Source organism: Mustela lutreola, chromosome 14 (genome assembly GCF_030435805.1).
Source record: "Mustela lutreola isolate mMusLut2 chromosome 14, mMusLut2.pri, whole genome shotgun sequence".
Lineage (NCBI taxonomy): Eukaryota > Metazoa > Chordata > Mammalia > Carnivora > Mustelidae > Mustela > Mustela lutreola.
Window position 1 is genome coordinate 10844006 of NC_081303.1, and position 16849 is coordinate 10860854.

Below are 16849 nucleotides of genomic sequence, written 5' to 3' on the forward strand. Positions count from 1 at the left end.
GGGCCTCATGCTGAGCACGATTATTCTGTGTCGAACAAGAGGAAGGATTTGCTTGTTGTTCCAGAGATGGAAGGAAAAGAACGTGAAAAAAGTGAAATCAGCACCAAGAAACAAGACTTTTTTCCAACTAAATGAAAACCAACCAAAGAAAATAATGGGCAGCCAAGCCTAGAAAAGCAGGCATAGGAAAATCTCTTTGTTGTTCCTGAAAATTCTGACTGTTTCTAATAGTTTTTCTGTTTGCCTCTCCAGTTATTGGTTTTTTGTTTGTTTGTTTGTTTGTTTTTTAATTTAGTAAATCATCGTCCCATCGGCAGCAGCGACACTGTCTCTGCGGACAGTCAGCCCTCAGCTCCGCACTAAAGTTGTTGCAAATGGACGGTGCCCCCCTTCCTACCTGCCTTGAAGTCACATGTGGCCCTAGAATAAAAAACATCACTCTCCATCTCATTGACAGATAGCCCAGTGTACTGAGCACAGGGGCCCTAAAAAAGGGAAATCCAGTAAGTGGCTGTACAGGAGACAGCTTATTCAGTTGCAAATCAGATTGGAGGGAATCTTCTCGAAGCCAAATCCCTGTCTACATAAAATATGGTGCCCCTGAGTTTAGGTTTTATTGGCTGAGTGTTGCATAAATGCCATAAAAGCTTATGATACTCTGCTTTCCTTGCAATAAATACCCACTTTAGCAAATTGGAAGGTGGAAGGAAACTAGGTTCTAAAAAGCGTAAATACCTATAAGCCCACATTCGGGGTGGTGGGTGTACAAACCCTGGGGGCTTCCAGGGGCAGCTCATCCCCAGCTGCCCTGTGAGACCTGGAGCTTCGGAGAAGGCTCTTCTTCCCAAGAGGCCGGTGTGGCAGGTTACAACCCTGGAGGGTCAAGGCTAAGTCACTGCTGGAGGCTACACTCCCTGGCCTCTCTTCCCTTCACATTTTTGCTGAACAATCACACAGAGACAGTCGCGAGGTCCGCAAAGGCCCCATGACCATGTGAATGAGTCAATCTTGTTTGCTTTCTAGCAAATGAAGGTACATATGAGTCACCCACAAAATGGTACAGTAGCCCTGGGGGTAAGGATACCCTTGGAATCCCATTTACAAGCTGGGCTGTACTCCTGCCCAGGGAAGGATAAGCACGAGCTGGGATGTGAGGGTCTGGTGGACTGTTGCCTGCACTGAGCAAAGACACTCCCTCACACACTCACACCCCTCTCTTGCACACACAAAAGAGGACCTGCAGAGATCCAGAAAAACGGTGGTTTACGAAGGCAATCCATCTGTAATCCTGGACACGGACTGCAGGGCAACCTGTCGCTGGGTGGATGCACTATTTCTTCTCCCTGGCGGAAGGATCTGGACAAGCTGTCCCTGAGGCACAACTGGTTTCAGGAAAGGGTCTCTGATGCAAAAGAAGGCCAGGCACTGGGAAAAGCAGGTGGCTTACCTCTTCTCCTGCCTCAATGTCCCGGACTGCTCTCAGCAAGAGGTGGGGCCCATTGAACACAATGGAACAGTTGGGGTCACAGCTGTGATTGAGCAAAGACATACTGGGGGAAAGAGAAAAAAGAGGGTAGCATCACTCAGCAGACAGAGTCAAACATCTAATGTGACTGACAGGTAAGGCTGACAGGGCATGAAGGACTGAGGGCTCTAGGAAAAGTCCCAGAAATGTTACTAGCCCACATCACATACAGCAAAATGCTCCTCAAGATGGAGATTACTTAGGGGAAGTGTGTTAACAAAAACATTTCTGAGCGCTTTCTGGGCTGAGCGTGGGGCACGGCTGTCTCCTTAGATGGCAGCCTGGACAGCACCAGCCTTTCTCACACAGCTCTGGCCCGCGTGGCCCCTCTGCAGGATGTGCCTGCCTCCTGAAGGACAAGGAGAGTGCTCCCTCTGACGCAGAAAGCCGAGGCATCTTGCTGACGAGATCCTGGAGTGCCGGGGGCCCCAGGCCAGTCATTTTAATACCATGGAAGTGACTTTTTGCCGTCTGGAAAGGGAATGCATGTAAGCTGCGCCATACTGGGCAATCCCCAAAAGAACCATCAGGGAGCACTCGCTGTGTAGAAAGCACTTTCTTAGCCCTCACACAGGTTTCCAGAACTCAAGCACCATGTGACTCTCATGGGGGCACTGAGAGATGACAGGACGAGCACAGAGAAGTCAATAGCTTGTCCCAGGATGCACAGCTTGGAAGGGGACCGAATTGGAACGAGGCAGTGTGAACTCCAAGCCTCTGCTCTGACCCGTCTTTCTCAGGACCCGACCAACAACCCCGTGACCTACAACACTTGGGAGAAGTAAGAAAACCAGCTGAATTCTCAGGTTCACAACTAAAGAGAAGAAGGACTATATTCGTATTCGCACCTTCCCAGCAAAAAAACAAAATGGACCCAAGGAGTGACTGCAGTGCTTGTGGAGGGGCGGCCTGGCAGCTCAGGGAAGAGAGTCCCCTCAGTAGCTGCAGCAGAGAACACTTCAGAAGGCCAAACCCTGAAAGTCAGGGGCAGGGGAGTATGCTGAGCCAAAAGACCAAACGACCCCAATGGGTGCAACCCCCTGAGTCTGGTGAAACACCCCTGTGCTTCCGCCCAAGATCAGGGTGGGGTGGGGGATAACCAATTATTTTCAGATTATTTATTTGTTTATTTATTTGAGAGAGAAACAGCATGAGCTGGGAGAGCAGCAAGCAGAGGGAGAAGCAGGCTCCCCACTGAGCGGGGAGCCCGACGCGGGGCTCCATCCCAGACCCTGAGATCATGACCTGAGCTGAAGGCAGATGACGGACCAACTGAGCCACCCAGATGCCCCAAGGTCATAACCAACTTTCGCTAGCACCCACGATCCCTAACTTCTTACCCCAAGGCTCCCGAGATCAAGAATTTAGGTCTGAGGTCTGTCTCCTTGCTCACATCACAGCATATACTACGGGGTTATAAAATTCTTTCCTTTAAACTTAACACTTTCCATTTTCTTATAATTTATCATTGGGTTTCAAGCATCGCTCTTGAACCAGCTGCGGCAATGGCCGTCCTGACACCTTCCACAAGGTCGGGGAGCTGGGGTGAATTACAGTTGTTTCTTCCAGTAAATGAAATACCGTTCGCCATACCTCGGATAGAGGCCAACACCAACTTCCTGCATCTCTGCATTGCAGATGGTGAACGCATTGCAGATCACCTGTGAAAACAAGGGGAAGACAATCAGGATTACCAGAGTCGCCTAAGAAACTTCGCAGGCAGGTGAAAGAACAGAAATGTTCAAAAGCAAAAGTCAGAGTTTGAATACTTTTAGTGGTTGCTTTGCAAAGATCCAAGCCAAACAGGGAGGCTCTTTCACTTGCAAAAGAAGCTGTCTGGGACACACTTTTCCTTAAGAAGGTCGGGTTAGGTGCAGGAGTAGCAACATTCCGCACAAACCTCAGGCTTAAATTAACAGGGCCTGTTAATTTCAATCGAACCCTTTTCTCCCAAGTCACCCAGTCCCGTGACAGGTTCAAGTTTCAGAATACAAATAATCTATTTATTGAGAACTAGACTCCTATCAGCTTGGGTTTTTTTCCCCCTCACCCTGCCTGCAGTTTCCAAATGCCACTATCGATGAGGAACAGCAACCTGTCTTTTATTCCTACAAAGAGGGAAGGACACCCCGAGAGAGTCTGTGATCTGAGCTGATGGACGACAAGGAGCACAGAAAGTCGTTCAGTCCAGCCATGGCAGTTACTGGGGACATGGAAGGGCCTCACCAGCTAAACAGCACAGTCCTATAGCCTACGGGGTGTGGACCAAAAGGAACAGAAGATGCAATCACTGTGCTCAAGGGACCTCAAAACCTAAGGAAGGCCACCCAGAATCACAGAAAGAGCACTGGACTTAGAATCAGAAAATCGAGGTCCTGGCCACACATCGCTGCCTCAGGCACGTGCTGGGATGAGCAGTGAAGGAATAAACAAAGTTTCTGCCTACATGAAGCTTAAATTCTAGTGGGGGTGGTAGCGGTGATGCATGTTCATGTCAGGAGAAAAGCAAGTGCAAAGGCCCTGAGGTGAAAATCTTTTTAGGTACAGAGTAACAGCAAGAAAGCTGGTGTGGGCAAAGCAGGGCAAGGAAGAAGAAGAGTGAAATGAGAGATCAGAGCAGTAGTTAGACTGCATAGGTGTTTATGTCTACATTGTATTCTAAATGAGACAAAAGGCAATGGGTTACTTCTGAGCCAAGGTGCGAGTGATAGGATTTCCCTTTGGAAAGGATCAATCTGGCTGTCGCATAGAGAATGGGCTATAGGAAGGCAAGGGTAGAAGGAGAGGGAATGAGAAGCCTAGATTAGCTTGGAGGTCTGGATGTTGGTGGCAAAAGTGGGGAGAAGTGAGTCGTGCTGCAGTAGGATTTACAATGGACTATCGAGGGGAGCGGAGAGAGTCAAGGATCAGGTTTGAGCGTGGGCCTGATTGTGGGCTCCATGAAGTTGCTATTCATTAACAGGAGCAAGACTGGTAAAGGTTTGGTTGCAGGGAGCTGGGGGCAAGTCCAGATGCTTTATTTCAGCCATGTTATATCTGAAACGGCATATCCCAGCCAAGACCAAGTATGAGCGCCTGGAACGCACGGCAGCAGCTGGGTTGGAGATAGACACTTAGGACAAAACCGAACAAAGCCCATCAAGAAGAAAGCAGAAGAGGCCACCATAGACTTGAGATGAATCAGGCACCACAAATGGATGCTGATTTACTGTTACAGTTTCCGTAAAAGAAAAAAAACAAAAAACAAAAAAACAAGCAACAACGAAAGACTCTAAATCAGGTTTCTAGGAAAGAACGTAAAGTATGAAAAAGTGTTCAGTCCTTTGAGACTCCTCCACTGCTCTAAAGAGCTCTCCTATGAAATCTAGTGCAACCTATCATGATTTGGCATTTCCTCTAAAAGTCTGATAAAACTTCAGTTTCAAATCAGGAAATAAGTTGGTGTATACAAATATATTTTAAACACACGAGTTAAATTGCTCTAGGAGCACGTGTTTTGTATTAAGTCGCAACGGCGTACTGCCTGCACATATTTATGTACAAAGTGGATGGTGGAAATGCAGGACAAAAGACCCTGTGTTTTCTTTTAGAAAATTCACACATTTTTAAATGGGTATGAAATCGCAGGAGGGGAACAGAAACTTTAACATGTACTTTTCAAGCATAATCACGACTTTACCAGTGTTAACCCACCAATGAAACACTGGATCAAACCGATCAAATCTGTTAACTTTGAATCAAACCAAAATGTAAACATTTTTTTCTCCACTGTGGAGCAAAATAAAAGGTCTTCCCAGAATAGGTTTATCCTGACGGAATTTTTTAAAAGAAAGAAAAAAGAGCTCCAGGAGACTTTGTGGATCCCTCGGACCTACGTGATGTGCTCAGCCTGTTAGTAGCATTCATCATCCCGATTCGTTATTTACCCATTTATCTGACACCGAACGCAACTCCTGTGTACAATACTCCGAGGGCAGTGATGGTGGCTTCTTGCGTGAAAGACACTAATATAGGATTTTTTGGGAGAGGATGGTTGTGTGGGTGTGGTCCTCAGGGTCCCCAGGGGGTCACTATCTAGGACAGGGTCAGAGAAGTCACCAGAAGTCAGTCACAGGTCCCCAGTCAGCGTGAAAGAGGAGAGACGGGATGTGGTTCCACACTCTACCAAGGAGTAAGGAGAAGCTCATCTTCCAGCGCTCCTGTCCTTGGGCATCCAGTCTGTTGATATCCCGGCCCAGATCTCTCGGTCCATTCTCGCTCTCCACGCTGCCTCATCTTTTGTTTCAAATGCTTCAATGGATGGAATGACAGGCTTAGGTCTCTGAAGAGACTGAGGGCTTGTCTGATCCTCTGCTTAAAATGCCTGGGGTCTGGCACGCTCCCCCGACCCCCGGGTGGCTCAGTAGGTGAAGGATCTGACTCACAATTTCAGTTCAGGTTGTGATCTCAGGGTCATGAGACTGAGCCCCATGAAAGGGTCCATGCTGGGTGGGGCGTCTGCTTGGGATTCTCTCTTTCCCTCTCCCTCTGCCCCTCCCTCATACCCCCCACTCCCACCAAAAAAAAAAAAAAAAAAGCCAGGGTCCAGACATGGAAATAAATGTGTGCAAAATGAGTGACGGGGCGATCGTTCCCATATCCCTTGCCTTCCCTCCTACTCTCTGGCATCTTTTCCTTTAACTTTCCTCCCTTCTTTCCCCTTTTCCTGTTTTCACTCGTACCTGCAGGCGACCCTCTCTCATTCTGCCCCAACCCTCAATATAAGTAGATGCTTTAAAGTCCTACTGAGCCAATTCCAGACAAGTTTCCTCCTTCATATTATTCTGAGAGGCATTGTGTGCCGGTGTTCCTGAGCGGAAACGGTTACTTTTTTTTTTTAACCTTCTCCCACTTTTATTAAAAATACTAGTTTTACTCCCTAGTATATCTGTATGTGCTCAAGTGAAAATATGCAAGGAATTTCTCTTTATACCAAGGAGTAAAAGAATGGAAATAAAGCCCAGAAATAAAAGTTTAAACACTTTTCAAAGTTGGGTTTTTTTTTTTGTATAAACAGTTTTCTTAGGAATGTGCACAGGTTAAACAATTAATGAATGAGGACTTCACACAGATGCTTTTAGAAAAGCATATTAATAGGATTATTTCAATTAAAAAAACAACTTAGAAATTCTTTCTAAAAATTAAAGTATTATGGAGTATTACCTTAAAATATTTATCGTGACAAAGATGGATGGTACTTTGATAGGAATTGCATTAAATGTGTAAATTGCTTTAGGTAGCATAGACATTTTCACAATATTTATTCTTCCAATCCAGGAGCATGGAACATTTTTCCATTTCTTTGTGTCTTCCTCAATTTCTTTCATGAGTACTTTATAGTTTTCTGAGTACAGATTCTGTGTCTCTTTGGTTAGGTTTATTCCTAGGTATCTTATGGTTTTGGGTGCAATTGTAAATGGGATTGACTCCTTAATTTCCGTTTCTTCTGTCTTGCTGTTGGTGTAGAGAAATGCAACTGATTTCTGTGCATTGATTTTATATCCTGACACTTTACTGAATTCCTGTATAAGTTCTAGCAGTTTTGGAGTGGAGTCTTTTGGGTTTTCCACATATAGTATCATATCATCTGTGAAGAGTGATAGTTTGACTTCTTCCTTGCCGATTTGGATGCCTTTAATTTCCTTTTGTTGTCTGATTGCTGAGGCTAGGACCTCTAGTACTATGTTGAATAGCAGTGGTGATAATGGACATCCCTGCCGTGTTCCTGACCTTAGCGGAAAAGCTTTCAGTTTTTCTCCATTGAGAATGATATTTGCGGTGGGTTTTTCATAGATGGCTTTGATGATATTGAGGTATGTGCCCTCTATCCCTACACTTTGAAGAGTTTTGATCAGGAAGGGATGCTATACTTTGTCAAATGCTTTTTCAGCATCTATAGAGAGTATCATATGGTTCTTGTTCTTTCTTTTATTGATGTGTTGTATCACGTTGACTGATTTGCGGATGTTGAACCAACCTTGCAGCCCTGGAATAAATCCCACTTGGTCGTGGTGAATAATCTTTTTAATGTACTGTTGAATCCTATTGGCTAGTATTTTGTTGAGTATTTTCGCATCTGTGTTCATCAAGGATATTGGTCTATAGCTCTCCTTTTTGGTGGGATCCTTGTCTGGTTTTGGGATCAAGGTGATGCTGGCCTCATAAAATGAGTTTGGAAGTTTTCCTTCCATTTCTATTTTTTGGAACAGTTTTAGGAGAATAGGAATTAGTTCTTCTTTAAATGTTTGGTAGAATTCCCCCGGGAAGCCGTCTGGCCCTGGGCTTTTGTTTGTTTGGAGATTTTTAATGACTGTTTCAATCTCCTTACTGGTTATGGGTCTGTTCAGGCTTTCTATTTCTTCCTGGTTCAGTTGTGGTAGTTTATATGTTTCTAGGAATGCATCCATTTCTTCCAGATTGTCAAATTTATTGCCGTAGAGTTGCTCATAGTATGTTCTTATAATAGTTTGTATTTCTTTGGTGTTAGTTGTGATCTCTCCTCTTTCATTCATGATTTTATTTATTTGGATCCTTTCTCTTTTCTTTTTGATAAGTCGGGCCAGGGGTTTATCAATTTTATTAATTCTTTCAAAGAACCAGCTCCTACTTTCATTGATTTGCTCTATTGTTTTTTTGGTTTCTATTTCATTGATTTCTGCTCTGATCTTTATGATTTCTCTTCTCCTGTTGGGCTTAGGGTTTCTTTCTTGTTCTTTCTCCAGCTCCTTTAGGTGTAGGGTTAGGTTGTGTACCTGAGACCTTTCTTGTTTCTTGAGAAAGGCTTGTACCGCTATATATTTTCCTCTCAGGACTGCCTTTGTTGTGTCCCACAGATTTTGGAACAAATAATTCTAAAATTTATATGGAACCAGAAAAGACCTCGAATAGCCAAAGGGATATTGAAAAAGAAAGCCAACGTTGGTGGCATCACAATTCCGGACTTCAAGCTCTATTACAAAGCTGTCATCATCAAGACAGCATGGTATTGGCACAAAAACAGACCCATAGATCAAGGGAACAGAATAGAGAGCCCAGAAATAGACCCTCAACTCTATGGTCAACTAATCTTTGACAAAGCAGGAATTTATGTCCAATGGAAAAAAGACAGCCTCTTCAATAAATGGTGCTGGGAAAATTGGACAGCCACATGCAGAAAAATGAAATTGGACCATTTCCTTACACCACACACAAAAATAGACTCAAAATGGATGAAGGACCTCAGTGTGCGAAAGGAATCCATCAAAATCCTTGAGGAGAACACAGGCAGCAACCTCTTTGACCTTAGCCGCAGCAACATCTTCCTAGGAACAACGCCAAAGGCAAGGGAAGCAAGGGCAAAAATGAACTATTGGGATTTCATCAAGATCAAAAGCTTTTGCACAGCAAAGGAAACAGTTAACAAAATCAAAAGACAACTGACAGAATGGGAGAAGATATTTGCAAATGACATATCAGATAAAGGACTAGTGTCCAGAATCTATAAAGAACTTAGCAAACTCAACACCCAAAGAACAAATAATCCAATCAAGAAATGGGCAGAGGACATGAACAGACATTTCTGCAAAGAAGACATCCAGATGGCCAACAGACACAGGAAAAAGTGCTCCATATCACTCGGCATCAGGGAAATACAAATCAAAACCACAATGCGATATCACCTCACACCAGTCAGAATGGCTAAAATCAACAAGTCAGGAAATGACAGATGCTGGCGAGGATGCAGAGAAAGGGGAACCCTCCTACACTGTTGGTGGGAATGCAAGCTGGTGCAACCTCTCTGGAAAACAGCATGGAGGTTCCTCAAAATGTTGAAAATAGAACTGCCCTATGACCCAGCAATTGCACTATTGGGTATTTACCCTAAAGATACAAACGTAGTGATCCAAAGGGGCACATGTACCCGAATGTTTATAGCAGCAACGTCCACAATAGCCAAACTATGGAAAGAACCTAGATGTCCATCAACAGATGAATGGATCAAGAAGATGTGGTATATATACACAATGGAATACTATGCAGCCATCAAAAGAAATGAAATCTTGCCATTTGCGACAACATGGATGGAACTAGAGCGTATCATGCTTAGCGAAATAAGTCAAGCAGAGAAAGACAACTATCATATGATCTCCCTGATATGAGGAAGTGGTGATGCAACATGGGGGCTTAAGTGGATACGAGAAGAATAAATGAAAGAATCTGGGATTGGGAGGGAGACAAACCATAAGTGACTCTTAATCTCACAAAACAAACTGAGGGTTGCTGGGGGGAGGGGGTTTGGGAGAGGGGGGTGGGATTATGGACATTGGGGAGGGTATGTGCTTTGGTGAGTGCTGTGAAGTGTGTAAACCTGGTGATTCACAGACCTGTACCCCTGGGGATAAAAATATATGTTTATAAAAAATAAAAAATTATAAATTAAAAAAATATATATTTATTGTGACATAAAATTAAAACATACATTTAAATTATTTTATAATTATCAAATATAGTTATGTGTATTCTTCACAATATTGCTGTTGAAATCATCAAAAGCCTTTATAATATAACACCGTAGCTTTTCAAGATAGTAAAGCTCTAGTGAGTTGGTACAAGTGATTGCTGAACCTCTGTATTTTGTAAAACAAAAAACAAAAAACAAAAAACAAACCCAAAAAACTACTAAAGTAAAATCTCAAGTATTCTATGAAACACGATAAAAACCCTTAACATAGTATGTTTAGAGGGAACATACCTCAACATAATAAAAGACATGTATGAAAAACACACAGCTAACATCATACTCAATGGTAAAAGCTGAGAGCTTTTCCCATAAGATCAGGAATAAGACAAGGATATCTACTCTCACCATTTTTATTTGACATAGTACTGGAAGTCCTAGCCATAGCAATAAGACAAAAAAAAAGAATGAAAAGGCATCAAAATTGGTAAACAGGAAATAGAATTTTCACTAGTTACAGATGACATAATACTATTTATAGAAACCCTACAAATTTCACCAAAAAAATACCAGAACTGATAAATGAATTCAGAAAGGTTGCAAGATACAAAATCAATATACAGAAATCCATTAAGTTTCTATACATTAATAATGAAGGAGGAGAAAGAGAAATGTGGAAAAACAATCACATTTATATGCACCAAAAAAAGAATAAAATGCCTAAGAATAAACTTAACCAAAAAGGTGAAAAGACCTGCACTCTAAAAACTATACAACACTAATGATGAAAATTGAAGCCCACACAAAAAGAAAGCAATTTCAGGGCGCCTGGGTGGCTCAGTGGGTTAAGCCGCTGCCTTCAGCTCAGGTCAGGATCTCAGGGTCCTGGGATCGAGTCCCGCATCAGGCTCTCTGCTGAGCAGGGAGCCTGCTTCCCTCTCTCTCTCTGCCTGCCTCTCCGACTACTTGTGATTTCTCTCTGTCAAATAAATAAAATAAAAAATCTTTAAAAAAAAAAAAAAGCAATTTCATGCTTGTCGATTAGAAGAATAAATATTGTTAAAATGTCCATATTACCCAAAGGGATCTACAGATTTAATGCAATCTGTATCAAAATACCAACAGCATTTTTCAGAGAACTAGAACAAGTAATCCTACAATTTATATGGAGCCACAAAAAAACCCAAATAACCAACGTAATCATGAAAAAGAGGAATAAAACTGTGGCCATTTAAATCCACAATCCCGGATTTCATGATATTCTACAAAGCTGTAGTAATCAAAACAGCATGGCACTGGTGCACAGACAGACACACAGATCAACAGAACAAAATAGAGAGCCCAGAAAGAAACCCACAATTCTATGGTCAATTAATCTTTATCAAAGAAGGCAAGAATATGGTGCTAGGAAAACTGAACAGCTACATGCAAAAGAAGGAAACTGGATCACTTTCTTATACCATACAAAAATATAAATTCAAAATGGATTACAGACCTAAGGTGAGACCTGAAGCCATAAAAATCCTAGAAGAGAGCATAGGCAGTAATTTTTGACATTGCCTATAGCAAGATTTTTCTACATATGTCTTCTTGGGCATGAGAAATAAAAGCAAAAATAAACATGGGGACTACATCAAAATTAAAAAGCTTCTGCACAATAAAGGAAACAATCAGCAAAACAAAAAGGCAGTCTACAGAATGGGAGAAGATATTTGCAAATGACATATCAGATAAAGAGTGTGTCCAAAATACACAAAGAACTGATACAACTCAATAACCCAAAAACCAAATAATCTCATTTAAAAATGGGCAGAAAACACAAATAGACATTTCTCCAAAGAAAACATGCAGATGTCCAACAGACCCATGAAAAGATGCTCAACATTAGCTCAACATCAGGGAAATGCAAATGAGCAACCATGTCACACCGGTCAGAAGGGCTAAAATCAAAAACACAAGAAACAAGCAGGTGTTGGTGAGGATATAGAGAAAAAGGAACCTTTGTGCACTGTTTGTGGGAATGCAAACTGGTGTAGCCACTGTGGAAAAGTTTGCTGAGAAAAATACGGAGTTTCCGCAAAAAAAAAAAATTAAAACTACAATTACTGCATGATCTAGTAATTCTTCGGCTAGGAATTTACCCATAGAATATGAAAACACTAGTTCAAAAACATACATGTACTCCTATGTGTACTGCAGCATTATTTATAATAACCAAGTTATGAAAGCAACCCAAGTATTCATCGGTTGATGAATGGAGAAAGCAGCTTTGGCAGGTATCTACAATGGACTAGAGTTGGGGGAAAACGGACGGGGAGACAAACCATGAGAGACTGTGGACTTTGAGAAACAAACTGAGGGTTTTGAAGGGGAGGGGGGTGGGGGGTAGGTGAGCCTGGTGGTGGGTATTGAGGAGGTCACGGACTGCATGGAGCACTGGGTGTGGTGCATAAACAATGAATTTTGGAACACTGAAAAAATAAATAAAATTAAAAAAAATAAATATACTGAGAAAACAATGTACTATAATTATAACCCCCCCCCCCAAAAAAAAGAAAAAGAAAAAGAATGAAATCTGTCTGTTTGCAACAACCTGAATGGACCTAGAGAAATAATGCTAGGCGAAATAAGTCAGTCAGAGAAAGATAGAAATCATGTGATTTCACTTATATGTAGAATTTAAGCAACAAAACAAGGGAACAGAAAAAAGAGACAAGTCAAAAAACAAACTCTTAACTACAGAGAACGCACCTGATGGTCACCAGAGGGGAGGTGGGGGGGGGGGGCGGCGACACAGGCGATGGGGATTAAGGAGTGCGCTTGTCCCGATGAGCACTGAGTGGTGCATGGAGTTGTTGAATCACTATATTGTACCCCTGTAGCTAATGTAACACTGCATACTAACTATACTAGAATATCTACATATAGAAAATACAGGCATCACATATAAATATTCTAGAACCAAATTTTTACATCATTTGGTTCAGGTTCTAGGTCCAGAAGCTGACATTTGTGTTCTGCGATTAAAAGTTCCCCTGTAGCAATCATACAGAAACACAAAGACTTCGGAGAGTTATTTTATACACGGTTGAACTTCACGTTTTTCTCTCAAATTTTCTGAACTGGAAGCACTTTATTGTAGCAGCAGCTAAATTAAGGTATTTGAGACACAAGGGAAAACCACTTTTTAAGAGCAAAGCTAAAGAGCCCTAAGAAAACATACCACCAGTTCGGAACAGAGTCCTTCTAGAACGCTGTAACAGAAGAAGCCATCCACTCCCCAGCACCCGCTCGCCCTCACTACTCACTTCGACAAGGAACTTGGTCCGTGTGTGGGTAGCCACCACAGCTGGCTTCAAGCCTCCCTTAATGAATGCTTCCAATTTCCAAAGGTACAAACTTTAAAACATTTAAACAAAAGGAAGCTTAGTTTCTAAACACAACCAGCAGGCAATTTTCTCAAAGACCACCTCCATCTCCTTTATTTCTCTATTTAAGGCATAAGGAGAATGTTAGGGCACAGAAATGTGACACTACAGAATTTATTAATTAGAGAGGCTAAAGGTAAATTTTCAACAGAGAGCTTACTGCATATCGTTTCATAGAAGGAAATAAAAATAGGGAGAGTTGGCACATATGAAAATCCAAAGCAATGGTTTTTATATAAAGTAACTATTTCCCCTCCCCCACTACCCCAGCAGCATTAATTCTCCAACTTAAGAAGCACGATAAGATTTCAGTCTGGGTACATTATTCTTCTCTGTGCCATATGACATTTTATTAAAGACAACTATTTTTTTTAGAATCTTCTCATAAACCTCAAAATATTTATTTATTTTTTAAGGATTTATTTAGTCAAGAGAGGGGAGGAGCAGAGGGAGAAAGAGAGAGAATCCCAAACGGACTCCTCGCTGAGGACAGAACCCAACTTGGGGCTCGATCTCAGGACCTTGAGATCATGACCTGAGTAGAAACCAAGAATCAGTGGCTTAATTGACTGTGCCACCTAGACACCCTTAAACCTCAAGAGATTTAAAATTTTACTCCTGATTGATTCTATCTGCATGTCGAGTATGGAGCCATCTCTCGTGATTCAACCCTGGCCTTTCCCGATACCCTACTCCCTCCTTTGGTCACTCCTTTATAACCTTTCGCTAGCCGTGAGAATGAAAGGTGTACAATCCACCACCCAGAAGAAGAACGGGAGGGAACCAGGCTGGGGAAGGAGGTGAGCTCGGGCACGAAGAGGCAGCAATAATGACAAAAATCACACATCCCAGAATTCCAGAAGGTTTACAACAGGAAGGGTGTTTACCTATCTTTTCCATTTCAGTCTTTAAAAATTGATGGAGGGGCGCCTGGGTGGCTCAGTGGGTTAAGCCGCTGCCTTCGGCTCAGGTCATGATCTCAGGGTCCTGGGATCAAGTCCCGCATCGGGCTCTCTGCTCAGCAGGGAGCCTGTTTCCTCCTCTCTCTCTCTCTGCCTGCCTCTCTGCCTACTTGTGATCTCTCTCTGTCAAATAAATAAATAAAATCTTTAAAAAAAAATTTGATGGATAAAACAGGTAGTGCAATATATTTCCCCTTCCCTGGGAAATAGCTGGAGAGGCTCCCCATCTCATCGGCGAGCCGGCTGTGAACTGGGGTGCCCGGCCCCATCACCGTGCTCCCCCAACAGACAGCCTTGTGGAGTTGGACCTTCGGAAGTTTTCTAATGTTTCTGTCACAGGCTCTTCTGTTTGTAAACCTAAGGGGCCCCTGACTGAAGACAGCAAGCAAGGATGCTGGAAAACATAGAACAACATAAAAATGGTAATTCTATAAATGTGACTCAAGATGCTCCATTATAATGACTTTTATCTGGAAGAAATTCTCCCATACCACCTCAAAATGTCTGTAGTATTTAGAAAAATGCTAGAAGGAGAACATATAATGAGTATGTAATCTTACTTTTGGCAGCTGGCATGAAAACTATTAAAGTCTCCAGTGTGTTATTTGAAATGAGCTTGCACCTTGCCCTCTAAAACCTTCTCTTACTTCATCACTTAGAAATAACATGAAAATTATAAAATTTAATTTAGCTGGTTTTCTAAAGAGTAGATTATAAGAATGGTAAGCATCAAGTTTTAAAAGCATGATGCTAAGGCCCAAACCAAAAATAATTGGATGTATGCTGATAGATTAAAAAATTGCTGATTAAATATTGATAAAAAATATTCATTTAAATGTTTATAAATAATCTAACTTAAAGCAAGTTAAACCATGGGTACCACTTGTTAAATGGGAAAGCTAAACATCTGTCTTTACATTATACGAATATTATTAAAGATTTTGCAAATGTACTTTATGATACAAACCAAGTAAAAAAAAATAAACAATCTAATTTATGAACCACGTCTTTACTACATCCCATATCACAACACACTTGGACATGTGTTCTAGGCCCTGCATGTTTAAATACGATCTGTTTCCACAACGGTAATGGTGTTAGTCACGTTTCCAGCTACGGTCACAAAGAGTGCACACTAGACACACCAAATACTCAACCACGACTTGCAAAGGCTAAAATCAATATCAAGGCCAGTGTCGTAAGAGAAGGGATACTAGTCCTAAAATCGTGCTTCCTGTTCTAGAGTGTTCCCAAGTTGGAGCTGCCAAATGTTAGCAGGTTCCCAAAATGAAGGCCTTTCAGATAACAGGTCTGTCTTCAGAAACCCACCCACATTTTCATTTTCCTATGGGCTTTCCTCACGGCGGAGCCCATGATATCTTCAACAACTGTCCCTGATAAGAGAAAGCAAAACAGGAACGATAGTCATAAATTTGTCCATTGTTCTTTGTTCTTCCCCTCCGGGTACTTCCTGGTATTCCACCTCCTTATATCACTCAGCTGATGAGAAAAGCATTTGCAACAGACGTCTGTCAAGTGTGTATAAAAGTATAAAAGCTCTTAACAGGGTTTCCATTGTGCCATTTTGCTCCCACATCCCGAGGCTCAGAAACACAATGATATTCTTAAATAATTTATTACAGGATATTGTTATAATTTCCATAGCTCTGCCATAAGCATCCTTTCTGCAAAATGCTTCCCACAGTCACGCTCCTGGCCAGAAAGTGTATTATCACAACCAGCTCAACTTTCCCCTCACAGAGAACACTTAAGGATTCTTCTGTTCAGCTCGAGTCTCTACAAATGTTCTCTTACGTGTAATCTAGTTTTGTGATTCTCTTTCCAGGTAAGTGGAGCAAAACTCTACCCCGAGGCAGTAAGGTGCTCTGCTCTGTAATGTTTCCCCATGGGAGCACTAAAATCCAAAATGCTGGGCAGCCCCTGACGGAGACTGCACTGGGCGTGGCACCAGATCCGCCATGTTTTTCCATCACGGTAATGGAGAAAAGCAAACTACAGGAAAAAATGTTCCATGTGGAAGATAAAACCAAACATGAACCAACTGCTTCGCACAATCCTCAGTGAAAGATTCCAATGTGAGCCCGGATCACTCTCTGTAGAAACTGAGGTGAATATTCTTTCCAGGAGAAATTCTGTCAGGCAAGAGGCTGTCATGCTGAACCTACTTGCCATTGACACCTCAGGGAATGACTGTCACACGTTAGAGCATAAGGAGAGCACATGGCGCATCTGCAAGCTGCATGGGTGTGGGTGGCGGTGTGGGGGGGGTTGTTCTGGGAACTAGCAGCTGGGGCAATTTCTGGCAGACAGTGGCAGGAGATAAGGGGGCACCTCAATGGGTCAATCCTTCTGGGAAGGCCCGTGCACACCCAGTCCCTGAGACTGCAAAGGAAAAGAGAAGAAAAAAAGCATGGCTTCATTCCCCACCACCCCCAGT

At 42.4% G+C, this 16849-nt stretch overlaps 1 protein-coding gene across 2 annotated transcripts in view; it reads right to left on the reverse strand.

The window, feature by feature from the left end:
• The window catches only part of SMYD3 (SET and MYND domain containing 3), a 778929-nt gene that overhangs the window by 212679 nt on the left and 549401 nt on the right, over positions 1-16849 (reverse strand). For both annotated transcript variants that reach the window (XM_059144970.1, XM_059144971.1), the window contains exons 6-7: positions 3119-3186; positions 1448-1550 (exon numbers count right to left, since the gene is read on the reverse strand). In XM_059144970.1, the coding sequence (XP_059000953.1) occupies positions 1448-1550; positions 3119-3186 (171 nt within the window). The remainder of the gene's footprint in view (positions 1-1447; positions 1551-3118; positions 3187-16849) is intronic.